This window comes from Monopterus albus, unplaced genomic scaffold (assembly GCF_001952655.1).
Source record: "Monopterus albus unplaced genomic scaffold, M_albus_1.0 scaffold66.1, whole genome shotgun sequence".
Taxonomy (NCBI): Eukaryota; Metazoa; Chordata; class Actinopteri; order Synbranchiformes; family Synbranchidae; genus Monopterus; species Monopterus albus.
Window position 1 is genome coordinate 1,472,381 of NW_018127946.1, and position 19,660 is coordinate 1,492,040.

Sequence of the window (19,660 nt, forward strand, 5' to 3'; positions counted from 1 at the left end):
AACAGAGACGTCTCGGTTGACGTTTCTGTGTAGTATGGGGCTAGCCCAACCGAGGTGATAAATGTATAGCCCTGTTTTGGTTCAGGGTCTTTCATCTTACATCTGCCTGCGAGCAGTTTGGAGGTGCAAGATACCTGAGCGTGTAATGTTAATTTTTACCTGTGTTCATTGAATAAATCAGCACTGTTTTGAAGTTACTTGGACTGCCTCGTCTCTCAGAGTTAGCATGGTACAAGAACCGGACGACTTCACAGCTGAGGAGTTTATTACCAGGAAAGACGTGATGTACTGTTTACATTCTCAGTTTGCACATTGACTGTTGACTGCTGCACATGCTGCTCCCATGCAGCATACATTCTCTGTTATATTCTTATATATTTTTATTATATTTCTGCATTTGCTGCTTAAAGTGCCTTAGATTTTGTGTTACTTATTTATCTACTTTATATTTCATTAGTATTTTGTGGCATTCATGTGGACGGCAAAGTAAAATTTCATTGTACAGGGAAACACGTTTCCTAACTGTGCATATGACAAATAAAACACTTTGAACTTCCCTGTGCCTGCGTGAGTTTTCTCTGGGTACCACAGCTTCCTCCCCAAGTCTAAACATGTGCAGGTAATTCTAAATTGCCCCATAGGGTTGCATCAGGAAGGGCATCTACTGTGAAAACTGTGTTAGATTGCATAATCGGACCACAGTGCTCCTCTGTGGCGACCCCCCACCCACATGTCGGGGAGCTGCTAAAAGAGGAATAACAACTTGCAACAGGCAACAGTTAGACAATTAAACATGTTGTAAACAAACCAGTTTAGACAGATCATCCAAACCAATTTACCAGCAGGTGAAACTGATGCAACTATGAGCAGTCAGTACACTGGGTCAAATCTGAGGCACAAAGTCAGTCTTGTAAGCTGCACTGGATTTTTACAACAAATAATTTGACAGTTCATTATTTTCTCTTCCAAATACATTTGGCCTGGAGGTGTCTTAAAACATTTCTGAAATACAAACCACCTATCTTTCTTGTTCCATCTGATCTTAAAAAATAACCAGTAAAAAGCACAAGTAAGGTCAAAGTTGAAATCAACTGCAGTTACTTATACCCCAGAGTCAGCATGCATGCTAACAAATGTTTGGCTACTGGATGTCATTTATGTGCTCTACGTTTCTACAATGCAATACCATAAAGAAATGAAGGAACTGCTCACAGCTGCAAAAAAGTAAAAAAAACAAAACACAAATTGTGGATGATTGTTAGACAGCTCGAAGGTGACCTTGGAAAACAAGAAAAGAAGAATATACACAAAAAACAGTATACTCTCACTGTTAGTTTGCATTCATACTCAGCTTTGTTTTCTTAGACCAAGGGTGGCCAATCCCAGCCCTCGATTGCCGCTGACCTGCTTGTTTTCCAACCACTCCCGCCCTACTCACTGCTGATGACCTGGATCAGGTGTGTTCAGACAATCAGAAGCTGGAAGATACCATCTTAGATGAAGGTGGAGTGAGGAAACACTAAGTGAATTAGGCAGCTTTCCTTGAGGACCAAGACTGCCCACCACTGTCATAGAGTGACCCAGACTACAAAGTGTCTTCTATTGAATCTCTTTATGTTTCAGGCTTAGATATTACATAAGTAGAACATACATAAGCAGGTAGAAATGTTTCTTTTGACAGCTGTAAAAACTAATCAGGCTTACGGATCAAACACTTTGGCTGTGAAGTTGATGCAACAAGTACAAGATGAAGGCAAGCCTATTGGTATGCAGCCTGCCAGCTGTGGTATACAGCCAGTCACACTCCACAAAGATCAAGTATTCACACTGCCACATATTTATCCATGTTCTCGCCATAAGACATCTGTCCTCTGGGGAAAAAGAGCATGAATCTCTCCCCCAGTTTATATGTACCTGTACATAGGTTAAACTTTAAATGTGAGTCATTCTGCCTGGATGCAGATACACATCTGGCACAATGTTTGTACCCAGTCAAGTGAAACCAACACAACACTTTGAAGACACAAATTCCAAGCATGGAACGGGCTCGGTTCCAGCACACGTTGCGCCACTATCACATTACCGTAGATGTGACACAGACTCCCTACCGCCACCTCCACGCTCACACTTAAATCCCTCATGTAATGAGTCTTTGATAGGGTGCGCACAGCAGCACTACCTCCTCAGACAAACGTGCTGCAAAAGTGCCTTGGTAAATATTGTATCATCAAGTAAATATTGAATCCATGACTGGCTGAACAACTCGGTCTTAGGACTGAGCTGTTATGAAGAGCAGATGCTTGTAAGGCAGCTGATAAGATTACTAAATAGTGCTCGTCTCTACCACCCGATCTCCTTGGGCCCTGCCCCAGCAGGCTGTTTGCAGCATCATTATTATAATCTGAATGAAACAATTCAGCGCAGGAAGGACCTTAATGCTCGGAGATACCTTTAAGAGGCAGATGGCAAGGACCTCAGGCTGAATTTGTTGAACTTTTGTAAACTAACCGGTTTAGAGGTGATTGATTTAAAATAATACCACTTTTCTGCCAAACTAGAATATTTTCTGAAAAGCAATTCCCCTTGCTTTTAAAAGGCACGAGTGCTCCTGAAAGTGGAATCCATTTTCGGGGGCAGAGTGGGGTTTAAATGGAGATTAGAGTACTTTTTGTACATACAAACTGTTTCCTACAAGCACTCTGCAGTCATGCTCTGCATTATAATCACAGGCAGTGATTGTCATTCCAACATTTCACTGCCCCCCAACTACCCCCATCTCTGTCCTCAACACTTCCTTTATTCCTCATCCAAGCTCTTCTGTCTCACTGAGCATGATTGTTCTGCGGTCAGTCAGGTCACACTGGGTGCACACTGTCAGGTCACTGCAGCTGTGACACGTACCCTGTCGCCACTTTTTGAATCAAAGTGGCTGATACAGTAATTTTATAACGCTCTAAAAGTTCTTATTTAATTGGAAAGGGGTCATTTCTTTGAATGTTATACAATTATATCTCACATTTTACAGATTTTTAAGAATGTCAAACATTTAACCTCAGATTTAGGGGAGCTTTAAGGTTTAAGGTAACCCACGTTTCTCTTTTACCATGCCTACTGTGATGGCTGAGTTGATTCACTCTGAAGAATCCACACTTTCTGTAACAATGAAAGCATTTCACAGTGCACTGCTTCACAAACTGAAGACTCTATTTTACTGACACTGGGTGCAAACCCAGACGTGGGGGTGCAAGCGCAGGTGTTTGTGACCAACTGGTTCATAGCAGTAGGAATTCATTATTTGTGGATGGAACAGAATCTCGCTTATGGCCAATCGCGTCAGTTCCTCCTCCTTTTTAAAAACAAGAGACACTTTCCTAATGAACTGAGACTAAATGTCCAGGCCAGTGAAAACTGTTCTTCTCTGCAGAGACCCAAAGCAACACCACAGTAAAAACAACTCAAATATAAATAAACAACAACCATTTGACTTCTTTTTAGGTAGGTAGTTTTCTATTTCAACTGTTCTTTTCTTATGCTTTTGCATGCTCAAATACTGTATATTTTATTCAGTTATATCTAGGAACTACATATTCATATGCACATAACCAAGCAACGACTCTAAATACTGCAATAAACACAACAGTTTTAAGTCATTTGCATGATTACATAACCTGTGATACCCTCATCATTGTAATACCCATATTATTATAGTAACCCACAGTGTTTGACCTGTACATAAATACAAACTGTACATCTCTTAAGTTAAAGAGTTCAGATGGAACATATTGTATGTACTGTACTATTTCTACTGCTGTATGCTGATTATACGCATTGAATCAAAATAAAGGCTGGACCTCATGCAACCTACAAGCAGTTGTGATGACAGTATTACTAAAAATCATACATTAATATAACGTATTATGGATTCTGCTAGAATTAGATTCAAATTGTATTCCCATTGGCATTAAATTTTGGGTGGCTTTGGAGGGGTCTGTGTATGTGCATATCTGCCAAGTCCAGCCATGAAATTGTCTCTGTCTGGTCAGAGCAGATGGAAAGAGAAATGCAGTTTCATGCCAAAAAGAATAATAAAACTGAACAGTACCACATGATCTGTTTGACAAATTGAGCGCTCATATAAAACTTTTACAAAAAAGCATACACTATAATGTACTTAATAATAATTTGAGTTTTGTATATTCTGGTTTAGCACTATATCTGTATCAAATCCAACACTGTTAAAGGGAGGTAAAGGAACTAAAGCACTTTGTGACCCTTCCATCCAGGTGTTGTAACCAAAAAAGGGGACCCAGGAATTCCTTAGTATTCTGACTTGGGTGACATAGATGCATACGTCAGTTGAAACTGTGCAGAGGGAATAGTTCCCTTTCCAGTCTCACACCAGCCAACCAGGTTGCCAGATTCCTAACATTAATAAATACTGCAGAGTGGCTCTCAGAGTGTCCTTACTTTTGCAGAGCCTGAGGATAAACACGGAAAAGATCAAATAGGCCTGTTATTAATATATCATATGGACATGCATCACTGAGGCTTCATTCATTAGGCCTAGAGCAGGTTAATCTCTGTTTTTGCTTAATTATATTTCAGTATATTAAGTGTTATCATTTGGCAACTGCTCGAGGCATAAGATGTTGCTTGTGTTGAATACAACATCAGTTTGACTCAATAAAACGAGACTATCAAGGTTATAGAACTGAATGGAGCTGTACTAAGTACAAGCTGATCTGTTGTAGATGAAACTTGCCATAATGGTGTTAATGAGAACTGAGCGTCAAATCTTAAGTATTCTATGTAATTTTAAATGTAGAGGGGCAAATAAGAATCATCAAAGCCTACATAGTGTATATGATATAAGTATGTATGGGTCGTTTTTTCCCTGATATTTCACAGTACTTGTCAATACATGACTATTCTTCTGAAAAAGGGTGGAGAAGTCTGGAGATGTGAAGTCATGGCCATCTCTCCCAGTGACTTTATAGGAATTTCTGTGGCACTTGTCTTTTTTCAGCCAAGATGCATGATGCTTATTACAGTGATGGGTTTGGCTGCAATAACTGGCATTATTATTAATACTACTATGAAAAGTAACGTTTAATCATCTGTGACACACATAACTTAAATGACTGGTGAACAAGCAGGCTAGCTTGCATATAGGCTAGACACAGGGGAGATCCAGGAGGAACGTAACACTGGGTAAATTGTAAAACTGCCAGTTTGACCAGTCAGAAAAGAGATTCTGTGATGATGTCACTATCAAAGATTCCCATTTTCTTTTTTGAGCTAACAGGAGAAGCAGCATGTCTCTGTGAGCAACAACTGTGGATTTTATGAACAAAAACTGATTTTCAGATTAAAAAATATGATTTTCATTACGATTATTCTTGATTGGTTTTCATTGTATTGTAGATATAATGGTTTGACTTATATAACCGAAAGCAGCAGTTTCTCTAGTTTAATATGATGCTTGATATTCATGCTAACTTCAAACCCACATACAGTAGCTGCATGTTAACTATGGAATGGCTTTTTGGGGTGTGGATGGTTGTAACATTGCACCCCCATATGACCATCCCCTTATGCCCTGAAGCCCAGTGACCAAAAGGCCAAAGGGAGTGTGGGTCAAGTAAGTACTGTACTTTATCAGTTCAGGTCCCACAAACCCTGCACTCCAGAGGCAGCTCTCTACTTTTTTCACACCTGTGACAGTGATTGAACCTTTATGTTACATATGCACATTCTGAAATCCAAAGCCCCTCCAAAAACACACACATATATCCTTTTATTTGTCACTTTGCAGGTCTTTACATTGACTTATATTAATTTCCTGGAGACTTACCCTAACCAAACGCTACATACCTAACCTTAACCCTAACCTAACCTAAAGTGTTTTTGTCCCTTCATTCACTCACTTTATTCAAAACTGATCATTATTTATTGCTAAATATAATTCTTGCATAAATTAGATTGTTTCAGCAAATTCTGTCTTGTTGTTACATCCATCCCCAGATAGTGTTACAACTCATGCCAGTTGTGGGGTAGATTTTAACTCACATCATTCGTGATCCACTTGCCATCCAAGTAAGGTTTTATGTGTAGTAGACAGATATGGTGCCATGTATCAAAGTTTGAGAGATCTAGCACAAACAGCCACTGAGTTACTGATGCTCAAACAAAAGGTGTTACCATCATCCCCGGTCTCCCCTACATAGGATACTGAACATACATTAGGCTAACATTAAGTTATAATCACAGTCCCGCAGTTCGTTTACCTTTTCAAAGCAGTTCAAAGAACCAGCCAGGAAGTGGAGCGAGGTCAAGAGTGTCTCTGTCAATTTAAGGTCCTATTGCCTCTTGAAATGACATTCAAGCTACGCCTTTATCAGTGATCCCCAAATCAGGCACTATGATTGCTCTCTCTTCTTCCCTTTGGTAGGAAGACCTAATGTCTATGGGCTAGACACTCAGCTGAAGTAGACTTTAGCATTACTGCATAAGAGGTCAAACTCACAAGGTATCACCACCTTTTTGTGCACTTTAGAGTGAAAAATCATACCAGTATACTTTGCTATCAAAATGTGTACCTGCTACGCAAAATGCATACAGGTCGGCAGGTCTGAGACTATTTAATCTCACTTTAGACTGTACCAGAGGGACAAGCAAGTTTAAGTGACACAAAAACAATCTGTGATTAAAAATACTAATGCAGATGTAAAAAGTGCCATCGTCAGGCAGGTTCCTGCTCTGACCACAGCTCCGCGGTACATAGCACAAATAAAAGCCAACATCTTGGGAGTCAATCAACATTCAGACTTTCTTTTTACCAGCCACAGTCAACTGTGCAAGTATGTTTCAATACTAGATCGAGACTTTGTCTTTAATTGTAAATAAATTCGCCCTCATACTAACTTTGTATTCTGGAAACTACTCACTTATTGAACCGGTTATATTGAGCTGAACCTACTGAACTGCATCAGGTTACCCCACTGTTGAGGATTTGTCTTGATGAAGGCTAAAAAGACTGTGTACAAAGTGGTAATACACTGTGAATGGAATCTTAGCATGACAGCAGGGCGGTCTTGTAAAATGGCTGTATAGCTACAGGTGTGACAGCTATAGCAACATTAACATGCTCATTATATTTCAGAAATTAGTTTATGGACCACACTCAAAGTGCTTTACATAATAGGTGTGCACAGTATATTACAGTTAGGTTTTGAATTTCCAGTGCTTCTCCACTGCTTCCAGTGAGTCACTGCTGGTTTATTTTGTTGCCAATATTTTCGATTTTTTCAATATTTTACATGTTTCTCAGTTTAAGGGGCATTTTTGTGTATATACAGACAATAAATTCAGAGTTGTGGAGTAACATGCCCTCAGACAATGCAGCCCTATGAGACAGAAATAATAAAACATAGTCTAGCTATGGTCAAGTGGGACATCCATCACTTTGACGACTGACAGCATTGACTAGTGCTTTATTTGGATTAAACTGCAAAGCAGTCAAGGTAAGGTCTTATCCCAGGTTTTGAGAGGATTTTTTTCATGTTTGCTCTCATTGCTCAATCACACTAGAGAGAGGACAAGAACAAAAAGGAGAGAAATGAGGGTGATGTTTGACAAACATTCTAGACTGAATTTGGTCCATCAACCAAATGAGCAACCTCCCTAACCCAGGACTAATTATGTCAACCTCATGTTCAGCTTTGCACAAAGGTTACATGGTCAAACTATAATAATGGTACCTCCATATTGATTTCTGGTCTAAGGATTAAATGTAATCATATCCCTATCATGAAAAATGAAACTGTCAGGATGGCAGATGGCACTGCAGTAACAATTTATTCATGCTGTAACTGTGGGAGAGATGCAACAAATTGAGTTTCTGTGGATTAGGAAGTCAGATCACAGCCCAAAGTTTAGATGGTCATAATATGATGCTGCTTTTTACCTGCTTTCATTAACTAGTCCATGTATGCATGGAAATTTTACATATTTGTTTAACATCTATAAATGCCATGAAATAAATAATTATACATAAAGTTATATTTATTGCAAAACCACAACATTTGTGAAGCTCTGTTAGTTTATCATTTATTTAACAATTCTTACCTTGAAATTTCTAGTGTTGCTAGAGTATTTTTTATATCAAGCTGCCTTTTTCCATAAGTCTGTTTGAATTTTATAATGACACTTTTTATTTTATACGGTCACTTTTTATGACAGTGTAAGTGTCATCAATATCAATCACATCTGCCTTCAGCCTCCCTAGAGGCTAACCAGCTGCCAGAACGCAGACTACACTACATTCATTTGACAAAAGAGAGAGACTTTGGCTGAAGCCACTTCATATTTACTATTGTCTTCTATATTTACTATATTTGAGTGCCTGGAGTATGATTGGGAAATTTATGTGCAATATAGTGTATAAATGAAAAAACTGTATAATTACTTTATTGATCCCTTGTGGGAAATTCACAACCTAACAGCAGTAATGTAAATTATAAGCATATAAACTATCTTAGTTAGCTAGCTAGTTAAAGCCAGGTGCATGCAACAATAAAGTTATGAACACATTAAGGTATCAATAATTATAATCCAATGTATATTAATGTATATTAATGTTAAATGTGCCATTGTGCTTAATGAGTACTTTTAGTACCTTACATGTACTTTGACTTAGTTAACATTTTGAATGCAGGACTTTTAATTGTACAAAAGTATTTTACACTGTTCTATTGCCACGTTCATTTTTTTATTTATTTTATTTTTTCCTCTTCATAGAGGTGTATCTTTGGGTAGGTAGGGCTACTGACTCTATGTGCCAATAATGAGGGAAGTTTTTTGTTTGCATGGCGGTGGGGAGTGGGGTACACTCAGAGCATGGCTGAGGAACAAAACAGACTTTACCAACTCCAGCAGTCACAAAAAGACAGGGGTGCAGCCAAATATTAGACAACTCTGGCCTTTCATATCATCAGAATATGAAAATAAAAACCACTGGGATGACTGCATTCATATAGGAGCACCTTAACATCACATGACCACAAAGTGAGGCAGAAGACTGGCGATGCAAAGCCCCTACAATAAGGTTGTATTTTTCAGTATAATTAGCTTAAATTAATACAAATAAATTACAGTGTGCAGTTTCAGTTTTTCTATTAGTGCCCTGGAATTGCCTTCCATTTAATTTTGTGATTTTTCCTGATATTTTACTTCCATGTTCAATCTATAGGCTATTTTAAAAACAGCAATAAATAAATAAATAAATAAATCAAAATCTCATGGATTGAATTTTGATTTTTCCAGGAGGCCTAAATCAGTTCCAGGAGTCTCCTGTGAAATCCTTGACAGTTGGCAACCCTACTCTGAGGCCATCTTTATAATCACAGAGCTAACACTGAAATGACCAGTTAGCTGTTGCTGCTAACACTGGCTCCTCACTTTACTGCTAAGTACTAAATCCAGGCTCACAACGCCACCTTGCTACTGCCGTTAGCTGGCCAGCTCCATAACATGCGTAGCACTGTTAACCCAAATAAAACGTTATTGTACTGTAACATCAGTCAGGTGGTTCATTCAAAATTCCATTTGCACTTTTGATGCCCTAGCAAAAAGTGCTAGCTGGATAGGTTTTTGGAAAAAGTTTGATGGCCTGCTACAATTAAGTCTGAGGGCACATGTGAAAGTGAGGAGGGAGGGCAGTGACAACTTCACTGTCATGAAATGTGACAAATAGCTTTTAATAATAATAGTTTTTGTTAAAATTAATAGCAATTAACAAATCAATAAATTATTCCACTGGTTAATTTCTATATTTTCATTTGATCATTCATTTCATGTCTTATTTATTAAGTAACACCAGGGTCCAGTACCTATATTTGCCATCTCAGGCACAGTGGCGGTGTAAGGACCTTCGTCAAAAACAGGTGGGTTGTCATTGATGTCCTGCACCCGAATTATGAACTGTGACGAGGGCTCCAGGGCACGGTCTGTCTGCCTGTCGGTGGCTGTGGCAATGAGACGGTACTCGTCCTTCTCCTCACGGTCCAGTGGCTTGGTGACGTGAATGTTGCCCGTCTTCTCGTCTATCACAAAGACCGAGCCTGCCCCCTCGCCTCGCAGGACATACTTAGTGCGTCCATCATTTCTGTCCATGTCGGTGTGGAGCTAGGTGAGAAAGGATGAGAAGAGGAGTAAAAAAAAAATAGAAAAAGGAAACAAAGGCAAACAAAAAGGAAACAAGAGGAGAGGAATGGGTGGAAACAGAGAGCAGAGGGTTGGGGGAGGTAAGGACAGACAGAAACATAAAGGGAGGGAAAGAAAGACATGAGCAAACACCGGTTAAAAATTAAGTTTGTTTTTTTGAAACAGGCAATGAAGACAAAACAAGCAGATTATCTTCTGCATGCCTCCAGGATATAATGAATTTAAACAGAGGCAAACAAAAGAATATGCACAATACCTTTCTCTCTCTCACACACTTTCCTTCCATTGTAGTGTCTCGTCTCTCTATTCCTGCAGTATGAGCAGTTATAAACCAGGATCTCCTTAATCTCAGTGATATCCAGAACACATGCTCTCCTGCTCACTCTTAAAGCCTCTATTCACTTCCCAGCAGCTGGGGTCCCCGAAAGCTTACTAGTCTGTGCACATGCAAGTGCCCTGGCTATTTAATGAAAGCACCAAATCAAAGGAATAATGAACAGTAGGGCAATCAATTATTCTCAAACTAATAGGTGTGTATGAGGGAGAGCGGAGGGGTGAAGGCAGTGGGACATGCTGTATCGATCACAGCCCTGTGCTTAAGCTTTATTGGATCAGTGCATGGCGGGATGGCAGAGCGACCAGCATCCTCTCATGCACGGAGATGTAATATCAGGGAAGGCTCCACACTGTCCTCCCTCCTCGACAAGAGAGACATGCCAGCAGGATGCACCCAGCACATCAAGATTCAATCTCATTACCCCGTACCTACGTGGATCGAATAGTAACTGTGACAAAAAAGAGTGTTAAATTAGCCCCCACTCAGAGCAAAGTGTGGCATTGTGACTTTAGATGGAGAAAAGAGAGCAGGGAGCTGGCTGGGGAGGGGATGGGGGTTTAGGAAAGCATTGTTGCGTGGCAACAGCTAAGCACATTTGTTAAATGAAATGAGAATGGATACTGTGAATCGAAGTGCTCATTTACTTTGAGAATCGGCATTATTCAAGGGGGGAAATGGGATGGATACAGCAGTTTCCTGGGGGGTAAATGATAAGTAAAGATGTTGACAAGGTTGTTTATATCTAAGAAAGCAATCATAAGTTCAGACTCTGAAAGTTGGAAGCTACAACTGTGTGAACAATTTGGCACAAAGTCAAAAGTTAAACATTTGACTTTCAAGAGATCCCTTTGTTTTAATGACAAAGAAAATTGGAAATTCTGAAAGTACTCATAGTGTGTTGTGTGAGAGCAGTATGAAATAGATCTACTGCTGCCATGAAGGCTTTTCTCTATATCCATGCACACTGTAATCTAACTAAGGAGAGTTATTGTTTAATCAGCTTTGCCACAATTAGCATTAGCACATTTATGCTAGCTCAGTTGCTGTGTTTCAAGGAACTTTTGAAAGTGACCATATGCTCAAATGACAATAACTAAATACACTACATTTACTTGTTAACAACAATGCCATACTCAGTCATGTTGTACGTGCGTGTGTCTGTTCATTAAAGTACTCTTCCACTGATCACTGTTTAGAGGATTTTTGCTATACCATATTTTGGCAAATACTACTGAGCTTTCACCACAGAGCAAAGGAGTGAATTTTAATGCAGAGGTGCTTTAAACATTTCCTGTTGACATTTTTTCGTCTGTGGAGTCAGGCGTTAAGTGATTCAAAAGACATTTCAATGTGTCATCACATAACTTTTCTCAGTGTAGGCCTGTCGAGGCAACAGAATCACCCTGCTTTAGTTTAGCACTTTATGCAGATTTTCAGTGTCTGTTAGGTCTAATGCACATAGACCTTTTTCACAACAGACATTCCCTTGATAGTAGCCATGTTTCCCTGACTTGCATCTGTTCTTTGTCTTAATCCTGCCCAAATAAGATGTGATGAACAAATACAAGAATAAAATGTGTGGAGAGGAGAATTGAAGAAACACTTTTATACTGAGTTTATACTGAGACAGCCTTTCCTACAATCCTTTATCTGAAACATCCAATCACCAAGTGATATCTGATAAAGGGGCATGTCATGAAACTTCCACAAAGGATGCTCTCATGTATCCTCGCTCATGGCTCCTCCTGGCAGCCTCCTCACACCTCATACCTCACTCCTCAGAGCAAGACATCCTTCATGATAGCCAACTAGGATGACATCTGAGTCAAGTGAGGACTGAGCAGTGAAGAACGATTAAATAAGGGAACTAGGTTTTACCCTATACTGTAGCTCTCCCTACCTTCCTCAATTATGTGACCATAACATGCCCCTCCTGCCCCATAATCAGCTATTCCTTACACTGTATCTACCTGCCCACAACCACCAGTATACTGTGTTACTGTAATCATTTGTTCCTGTCTTATTTTGTGGAGCATCAAATCTTTTTACCCCGTCGACTACATACAATTATTTGAATAATAAATAAAATATAAATATTGACAGCAGGTAAACTCAATCAGACAGCTTGCACATATGCTGTTCTGTGTGCTGCTGACATGAGGCCGCTCATGTTGGGAAATGGAAATGGTCTGATCCAGTTCAGGTCCACACAGACCAGACAAACTGCAGGTACTGCAAAGACTTTAATTGCACAAGTAAACCATAAAACAGCGATCCTGTGCCCTGGGAGGAGAAGTGTAGAACAGAAACAAGACAAGAGAGAGGGGGTGTCAAACTTTTGATTTAATTCACATTTACTTTGTTTTATATGGTAAATGGACTGTATTTATATAGCGCTTTTATAAACTGGCCAAAGCGCTTTACAGGGAGATTATACAGCATTCACGACGACAAGGCTGCCACACAACGGCGCTAGTCAAGCCAACAGGAGCAATTTGGGGTTCAGTGTCTTGCTCAGGGACACGTAGGGAGACCGGGAGTTGAACCACCGACTTGCTGGCCAGAAGACGCCTTGCCCTACCTCGTGAGCCACAGCCACCCACCCACCACACCCCTGCAGCTACTGCAGTTTATGACTAAAAGTGATATAACAAAATTGAATATTATTATTGATTATTTGGGACCACTTAAAACTAAAATTTTGTTGCTTCTGTGGGAGCTCAGGTCTCTTTTGGTGGAGCTTTTCATCAACGACCCCAGCTCCCATCGTCTGCTCTTGTCAGCTGTTCAGGCGAGATGCAATTCATCTCAGACAAGTCCAGAGAGGGGCCAGAAAAAAGTACTGGCAGTACACAAAAAAAGTCCAGATATACCAACGAGTAGACTATAGAAGTGCCACTACTGCATACCGGTACATGCTGGCCCACTTCAAGCACTGTATCAGCCTACCAGATTTTGTGCAAGACACACTGTGCTGATACATAACAAATTTCAAGGATCTCCCATCAGTCTGCAGTAACCATTTGCAACCAGATTTCACTGCCCAGCTCAAATATGTCTTACTGGACATATGACCTCCTCATGCACCTCTTACAGGCAGCTCTGATACAGTACACAAACCTGGCAGAAACAGTGTTGCAAACATTCGGGCATATAGCACCCTGGATTGGACTTTATTTCTAAATGACTCAAGGAAGCGGTGTAAGTCAGTGAAGGGAGAGCAAAACAGAGTGAGTTTGACTTGTTGAAAGTACCAGTGAGGCAAAAAATACACCTTACACATCACTATCCACAGAAAAATCTAGATGCACATAATGTACTGTACAGTTGGCAACCTGCAGCCCAGCTTCACTCATATTACATGCTGTTCTACCGTCATAATTTAGGTTGGCCTGCCACAAACTATTCTTCTCAGTTTTTGTCATCATATTCTTTTAAGACTGGAGTCAGGCTTGTGGTTTTGGCTCATACTATACTATATATAAACTAAAGGTGGCTTCTTTTAGAACTTGAGTAAATGATTTTTCTGAGCTCCAGCCATTTACTCTGGTTCATCACCTGTGCACCTACAGTATATACATGTGCAGATTTTATTTACTTAAACTAATTGTGTATTGTTGCAGCCATGGTTACTCAAGTTCATTGAAAAGTAATAACATTTTGACCCACGCCGAGTTTAGGCTTCTTCTCATCTTCTATGGAGGCCAACTGGGGCCACTAGCCCAAAACACCCGAGTTGGTCAGTACCATCATGGGAGCCCAGTGCCTCACTCTCCTTAACGAAGAGCCATTAACAATCTAAGTCTTAACGGCCCTGCAGCTTAACGAGGGGACTTAACGAGCTTCTTAATGAAGCCCCAGCCATCATTACCACAGTGAGGGTTGGCAGCGCTGATTGAAAGCACTGCTCAGTCATTCTGGAGAAGGAGAGCCCAGCCTAAAGAAACCAAATCCATTTAAAGCTGACCTCTCCCCCTTATCTGTCCCTCCCAGATTAATAAGTAAATATAAGAGGAAATTGCATTTAACCAGATATAATGGCTATGGATATTTTATGGAACCGATTTGGAATATCTTTTAGCCACCTGTCAGTGTGCACAAATATCCAAACAATATTACAACACAAGTTATCACCATATATCACTTCCGCTTAAGGTGAATAATATGACATCTCATAACTCCTGCACTCCATATCCCCCTGATATACCATCAAATATATCAAGAGCCAAACAATATGAAGCCACTGGCCACAAAAGCAAAATTTACTGATGTGTCACCTCTGCTTGGAGAGTGATTTCAGCCTGATAAGCTGCCATCCCCATTTCCAATGGTGCCTGCTGTGTATGCAACACCCAGCCTCCCCAGACTCCTAAATCTCTTCAATTACTTATATTATCATAAGATAATATGCTTATACTCAAATGCTCAATTCTACATTTTTGCAATAACCATAAATCATGAAGCGAGGAGGAAAAGTACTTTCTGCCAACCTCTAAATCACTTCAATAACTAATACCCCCACAATTTTACATTTATGCTGCACAGTAAATCATAAAAACACGAGGAAATGTGTTTTTTTCCACAGTTGTGCATTGGCCTAATGAATGTGGATGTTTTCCCCCCACAAATTCAGCATGTGTGTGCAATTGTTGTGGCTGTGTGAGGCTGAAAGGGAGGCGAGGTTTCCGTAGGAGGAGAAAAATTACAAACAGTGGGAAATCGGCTGGCAGCTCACACAAAACACCAACAGGAGTACAGCATCATTGCTGGGCACTGCTGAGCCCTGAGATTGGCAGCAAGGTTCAGTTCTGCCAAACACATTAAGGAGAGTCTGCAAGGGCACCCAGGCAGGTGAGAGAATATCCCCCAATCTCTTCTGTAAGCCCTTGGAGGAGGAGAAGCTATCTATTCATCCTCTGTGTGGCGACTTCAAAAGAAGCAGAGGCCCATAGGACAACCACGAGCACCACCGGCCAGTCAAACTCAACAACAAAGCTGGGCGGAGGGATCGCCGGGGGCTGGGACTGAGCCAGCTCTTTCATATCAGCCAGGGAGTGTCAAGCAGTGCAGAGGAGAGAGGTTCAGCCAATTGATTTGGAGCAGGCCCACCAATTCACAGAGATGTTGGGAGAAACAGGCCGATCAGGGAAAACGGCAGCAAAATTAGTTTGGCACAAGGCCCATATGAGTTCAGACAGGCCATTTGAAATGAACCTGTGCCTTGTGGCTAGCTCACCTATGTGTCAGTGTGTGTGTGTGTGCGCATGTATGCCATAGTGTAGGTGACTATTTTAACAACAGTCCTCCCAGGTGAATATGTGTCTGTGTGTGCTGGCCACAGTAACATTAAAGTGAGCAGTGTCATGACTCGGAGCCTCCTTCCTAGCTGAAATTCCACTTGGCACAGTCATTGTACAGAATGGACAAGGAGCCAAGGTGTGACTGAGAATATGTGTGTGTCTACCGTGTACTTGGTGTGTGTGCCTCTGAGTGCCGGTGGTGCCTGACCTGAGGAGAGAAGAAACAGTTGAGAGCTGGCCAATAACTACAGGGCAGTTACAGCCCAACGGTGAGGTCTGCACACTGACTAATAATTAAAGTGAGCAACTCTGCGGGCTGGCTGTGATCAGCTCTGCCGTCATCAGATGTCTTTGCTCTCTCTCCCATCTGGACGGCAGTGGATCCCTATCTGGGCTTCCAGACCGTGAGATATAACACACACCTACACACATATACAAACGCAGTATGTGGACACAGGTACAGCATCGTAGGCTTGTTTGATGTCTCACATTCAAGAGTGGGATTAGTGCATCAGTACAATTCAGATACGACAGGTAAGGGCCTACTGGGGTTTGGTAAAAGGCTCAACCTTATGATCTACCATTTGAAAAATCAAGGCCCTACCCAGCACTACCGTAATTTCCAGACTATTGAACGCACCTGAATATAAGTCGCACCCACTAAATTTAAAACAAAAAAACATGTCCACGTTGTAACATGAGATATTTCGACAGCCAGATCAATCGCCTTTAACTTGAAAGCTGCATCATATGCATTTCGTGGTGTATTTTCCATGATGAGGGTGTGTGCATGAAGCATAATAAATAGCGTCTTATTGTCCAGAAATTACGGTATTTACATTTTTTAAAATCTCTCCTAAAATTTTTGCTTAATTCTCATTTGAAACATAATTTGCAAGTTGAACAAATTTCACACACCTACTTGAACATTTGAAGTGGAAAAAAAGGGACATTATTTTACAAGACCGAAATTGTGAATAGTTGTCTCTTAATTGTAAATACATTTCTTGGAAAGACACATGTGATTTGGTACTAATTTAGGGGGAAGCAGGAGCGTTTATTTTAATCCCACAACTACATTTATGTATTCAGTACTTATTCTGCTGAGGGAATTCTCTCACATTAATGCCATACCTGCGTGCGTCCTCTCCTCTAGTAACACCGATGCTTACTGTGTTGTCATGCACTCAGCTGTGTGTGGACTGCAGACGCAGCATCCACAGGCCCTCCTTCTTCTCGCTGGAGACTTCAACCCTGTTTCTCCATCCTCCACCCTACCCACCTTCACCTAGTATGTTACCTGCCACACTAGAGGCAATAAAATATTGAACCTATTTTATGCAAACACCAAGGAGGCGTATTACTCATCACTCAATCCTCCCCTGGCAATCAGATCACAACCTGGTTCATCTTTTGCCTGAGTACAAACCCCTTGTGCACAGAGAACCTGTCGTCACCCACAGAGTAAGGAAATGGTCTAAAGAGACTGAAGAAGCCCTGAAGGACTGTTTTGACATGATTGTATGGGAAGAAGCTAACATCTCTGCATGACGACTCCCACCCCATGCAAAAGACTCTGTGAACCCCCTACGTCGACCTCACACACCCACGGACTGAATAACTGTGAATACACAGCATACCAGGGTACTGTCTTACTTTTTTATTATTATAGCCACAACTGTTTACATTTAGACTGATAATACCCCATGTCTTACTTTTTGATTTAACACTGGGTGCCTGTTTTTCTTTCTCTTTGCTGCTGTAATGGTGTAAAATTCCCCATCGTGGGACTAATAAAGGTTTATCTTATCTTTTCTTAAAAGACACAACAGTACTCGTGCACACAATTTTCCAGTGCATTATTACTAACATTACAAGTGTACACAAACTTCCAAATAAGGTAGGTTACATAATTTTGCTGGAATGTTTGCTTCAGACATGCTCTCTGCTCATGGTTGTGTGTCCTGTCAAACCTGTACTAATTACCTTTCTGTGTATAATGTTACCATACTTGAAAACTATGAAAATAAAACAAGTCATAGTGTAATTGTCCTTTAAAATCCTTTCACTACAGTTCCAATAAAGACAATAATTATGATGTAAAAACACTGCCCTACCAGGCTGAAACAAACCAGAATGACCCCATAAAACAAAATAACTGCAACAATAAAAAGTATGAAAAACTGTTTCACCCCGATGTGACACATACATGCATGCAAATTTCCACGCTCTCCTGCAACTGCCTGCCGGTCTTTTCTAATCAATGCACACTCACAACAAAAACACCTTTCAATTATGCAAAGGCACTCAAACATAACACCCCCCACCCCCACCCACAGAACTAGAAGCAGAAAGCAGCCAACCACTTATGACTTCAGAGTACAGACCTTTGTACTGTGACAAGTTTTAAATTCCATCTGAACTTTCAATCAAACCTTTTCTTGCGGCAAGTGTCTGTGTGTGTGTGTGTGTGTGGAGGGGGGGACCCATGTGTTCTGCACTCCCAGTAAAATGTCAGACAGTATTGAAAACAATCTCCTCTCACTCCCTGTCTGTTTAAATACGTTACAAGAAGCAACAGTTAACTGTTTAGCATCGATCCACCATTGATTCAGCATTGAAGTTTGGTTAGCGGTGATTGCCTCTTTAATTCTGTTGTGGTGTGGACATGTTGCCCTGCTCTCATTTGATCTAATTCAGCCCGTCTCTGGAGGGCACACTGTGTGGCCTCCACTTCCTCACACACACACACACACACACACACACACACACACACAGTGAAATCCCTCTGTCACACACTTCCTCCACTCACACATTTCCTAATAGAACATCCATTATTCATCATTACAGTATTAGAGTTTTCCTTTAGCACCATAAGCTGTTCAGTGCATCTCGCCACTGTTGCTTTCCTCTGCAATACATTATTCAGGACAAAACTACGCTTTTAGCCCCAGAGTATGCAAATCCTACTTTTGATTTTCATAATCAGCTGATGAATAAGAGGGAGTGTGTGTGTGTGTGTGGTGGTTTGTCGGGTGATTGTTTGTGTTTTACTGCTTTAATGCTCCACTCTGGTGGTGTATACTTCATCATATTTTTAGCTGAGGGAGACGAGCCTGGAAAAGGCCACTGGAGGCTCAACTCCTACTGCTGTACATTTAAAGGGCAAATTGCCCACATATATGCCACAGCATGACACTGCCAAGAGGAATGGGTTTTACAATTTGGAACCAAAAATTTGCATGTGTGCATGTGTGCATGTGTGCATGTGTGCGTGTGTGTGTTGTGTAAAGGAAGAAGAGCTGCAACAATGAAAGGGAATTTCAAGTATCACTTATTATATTTTCATTACTCTGTGATTGTGTTTTTGAGCTTTTTTCTTTTTTCCCTCTTTCTGGCAATAATGTGCAGATTGTGTAAAACTTAGTGTATAAAACTGTACACAAACATTTACATACAAATAAAGGAAAAATAGACATTGTACAGCTACAGTGATACCCATCATACAGTACTGCAACTGTATTCTATAATATATTAGAAAATAACATTGTTATACAGCTGCACAATATTTATGGCCCTTACATATTGTTACGCAAAGAGTGAAGTATTATATAATAAAAGGTATGAGTGTACAGCGCGTACTGTATGATGGGTATCACTGTAGCTGAGCTAACTCAGCATTTGTGTGTGTTCCTTGCAGGATAGGATAAAAATTAATCTGTCGTGTGTCAGCAACCTCATGAGAAGTTTCCCTCCATTCCTTCCCTTCTCCTGTCACCCATTCACTCTGCTCTCCCCT

The 19,660-nt window shown here is 40.6% G+C and overlaps 1 protein-coding gene across 1 annotated transcript in view; it reads right to left on the reverse strand.

Annotated features, from left to right (window-relative positions):
* cdh24b (cadherin 24, type 2b) overlaps positions 1-19,660 on the reverse strand; it is a 145,598-nt gene that overhangs the window by 66,316 nt on the left and 59,622 nt on the right. Inside the window, exon 3 of the mRNA XM_020604523.1 lies at positions 9,891-10,185. Within this exon, the coding sequence (XP_020460179.1) occupies positions 9,891-10,185 (295 nt within the window). The remainder of the gene's footprint in view (positions 1-9,890; positions 10,186-19,660) is intronic.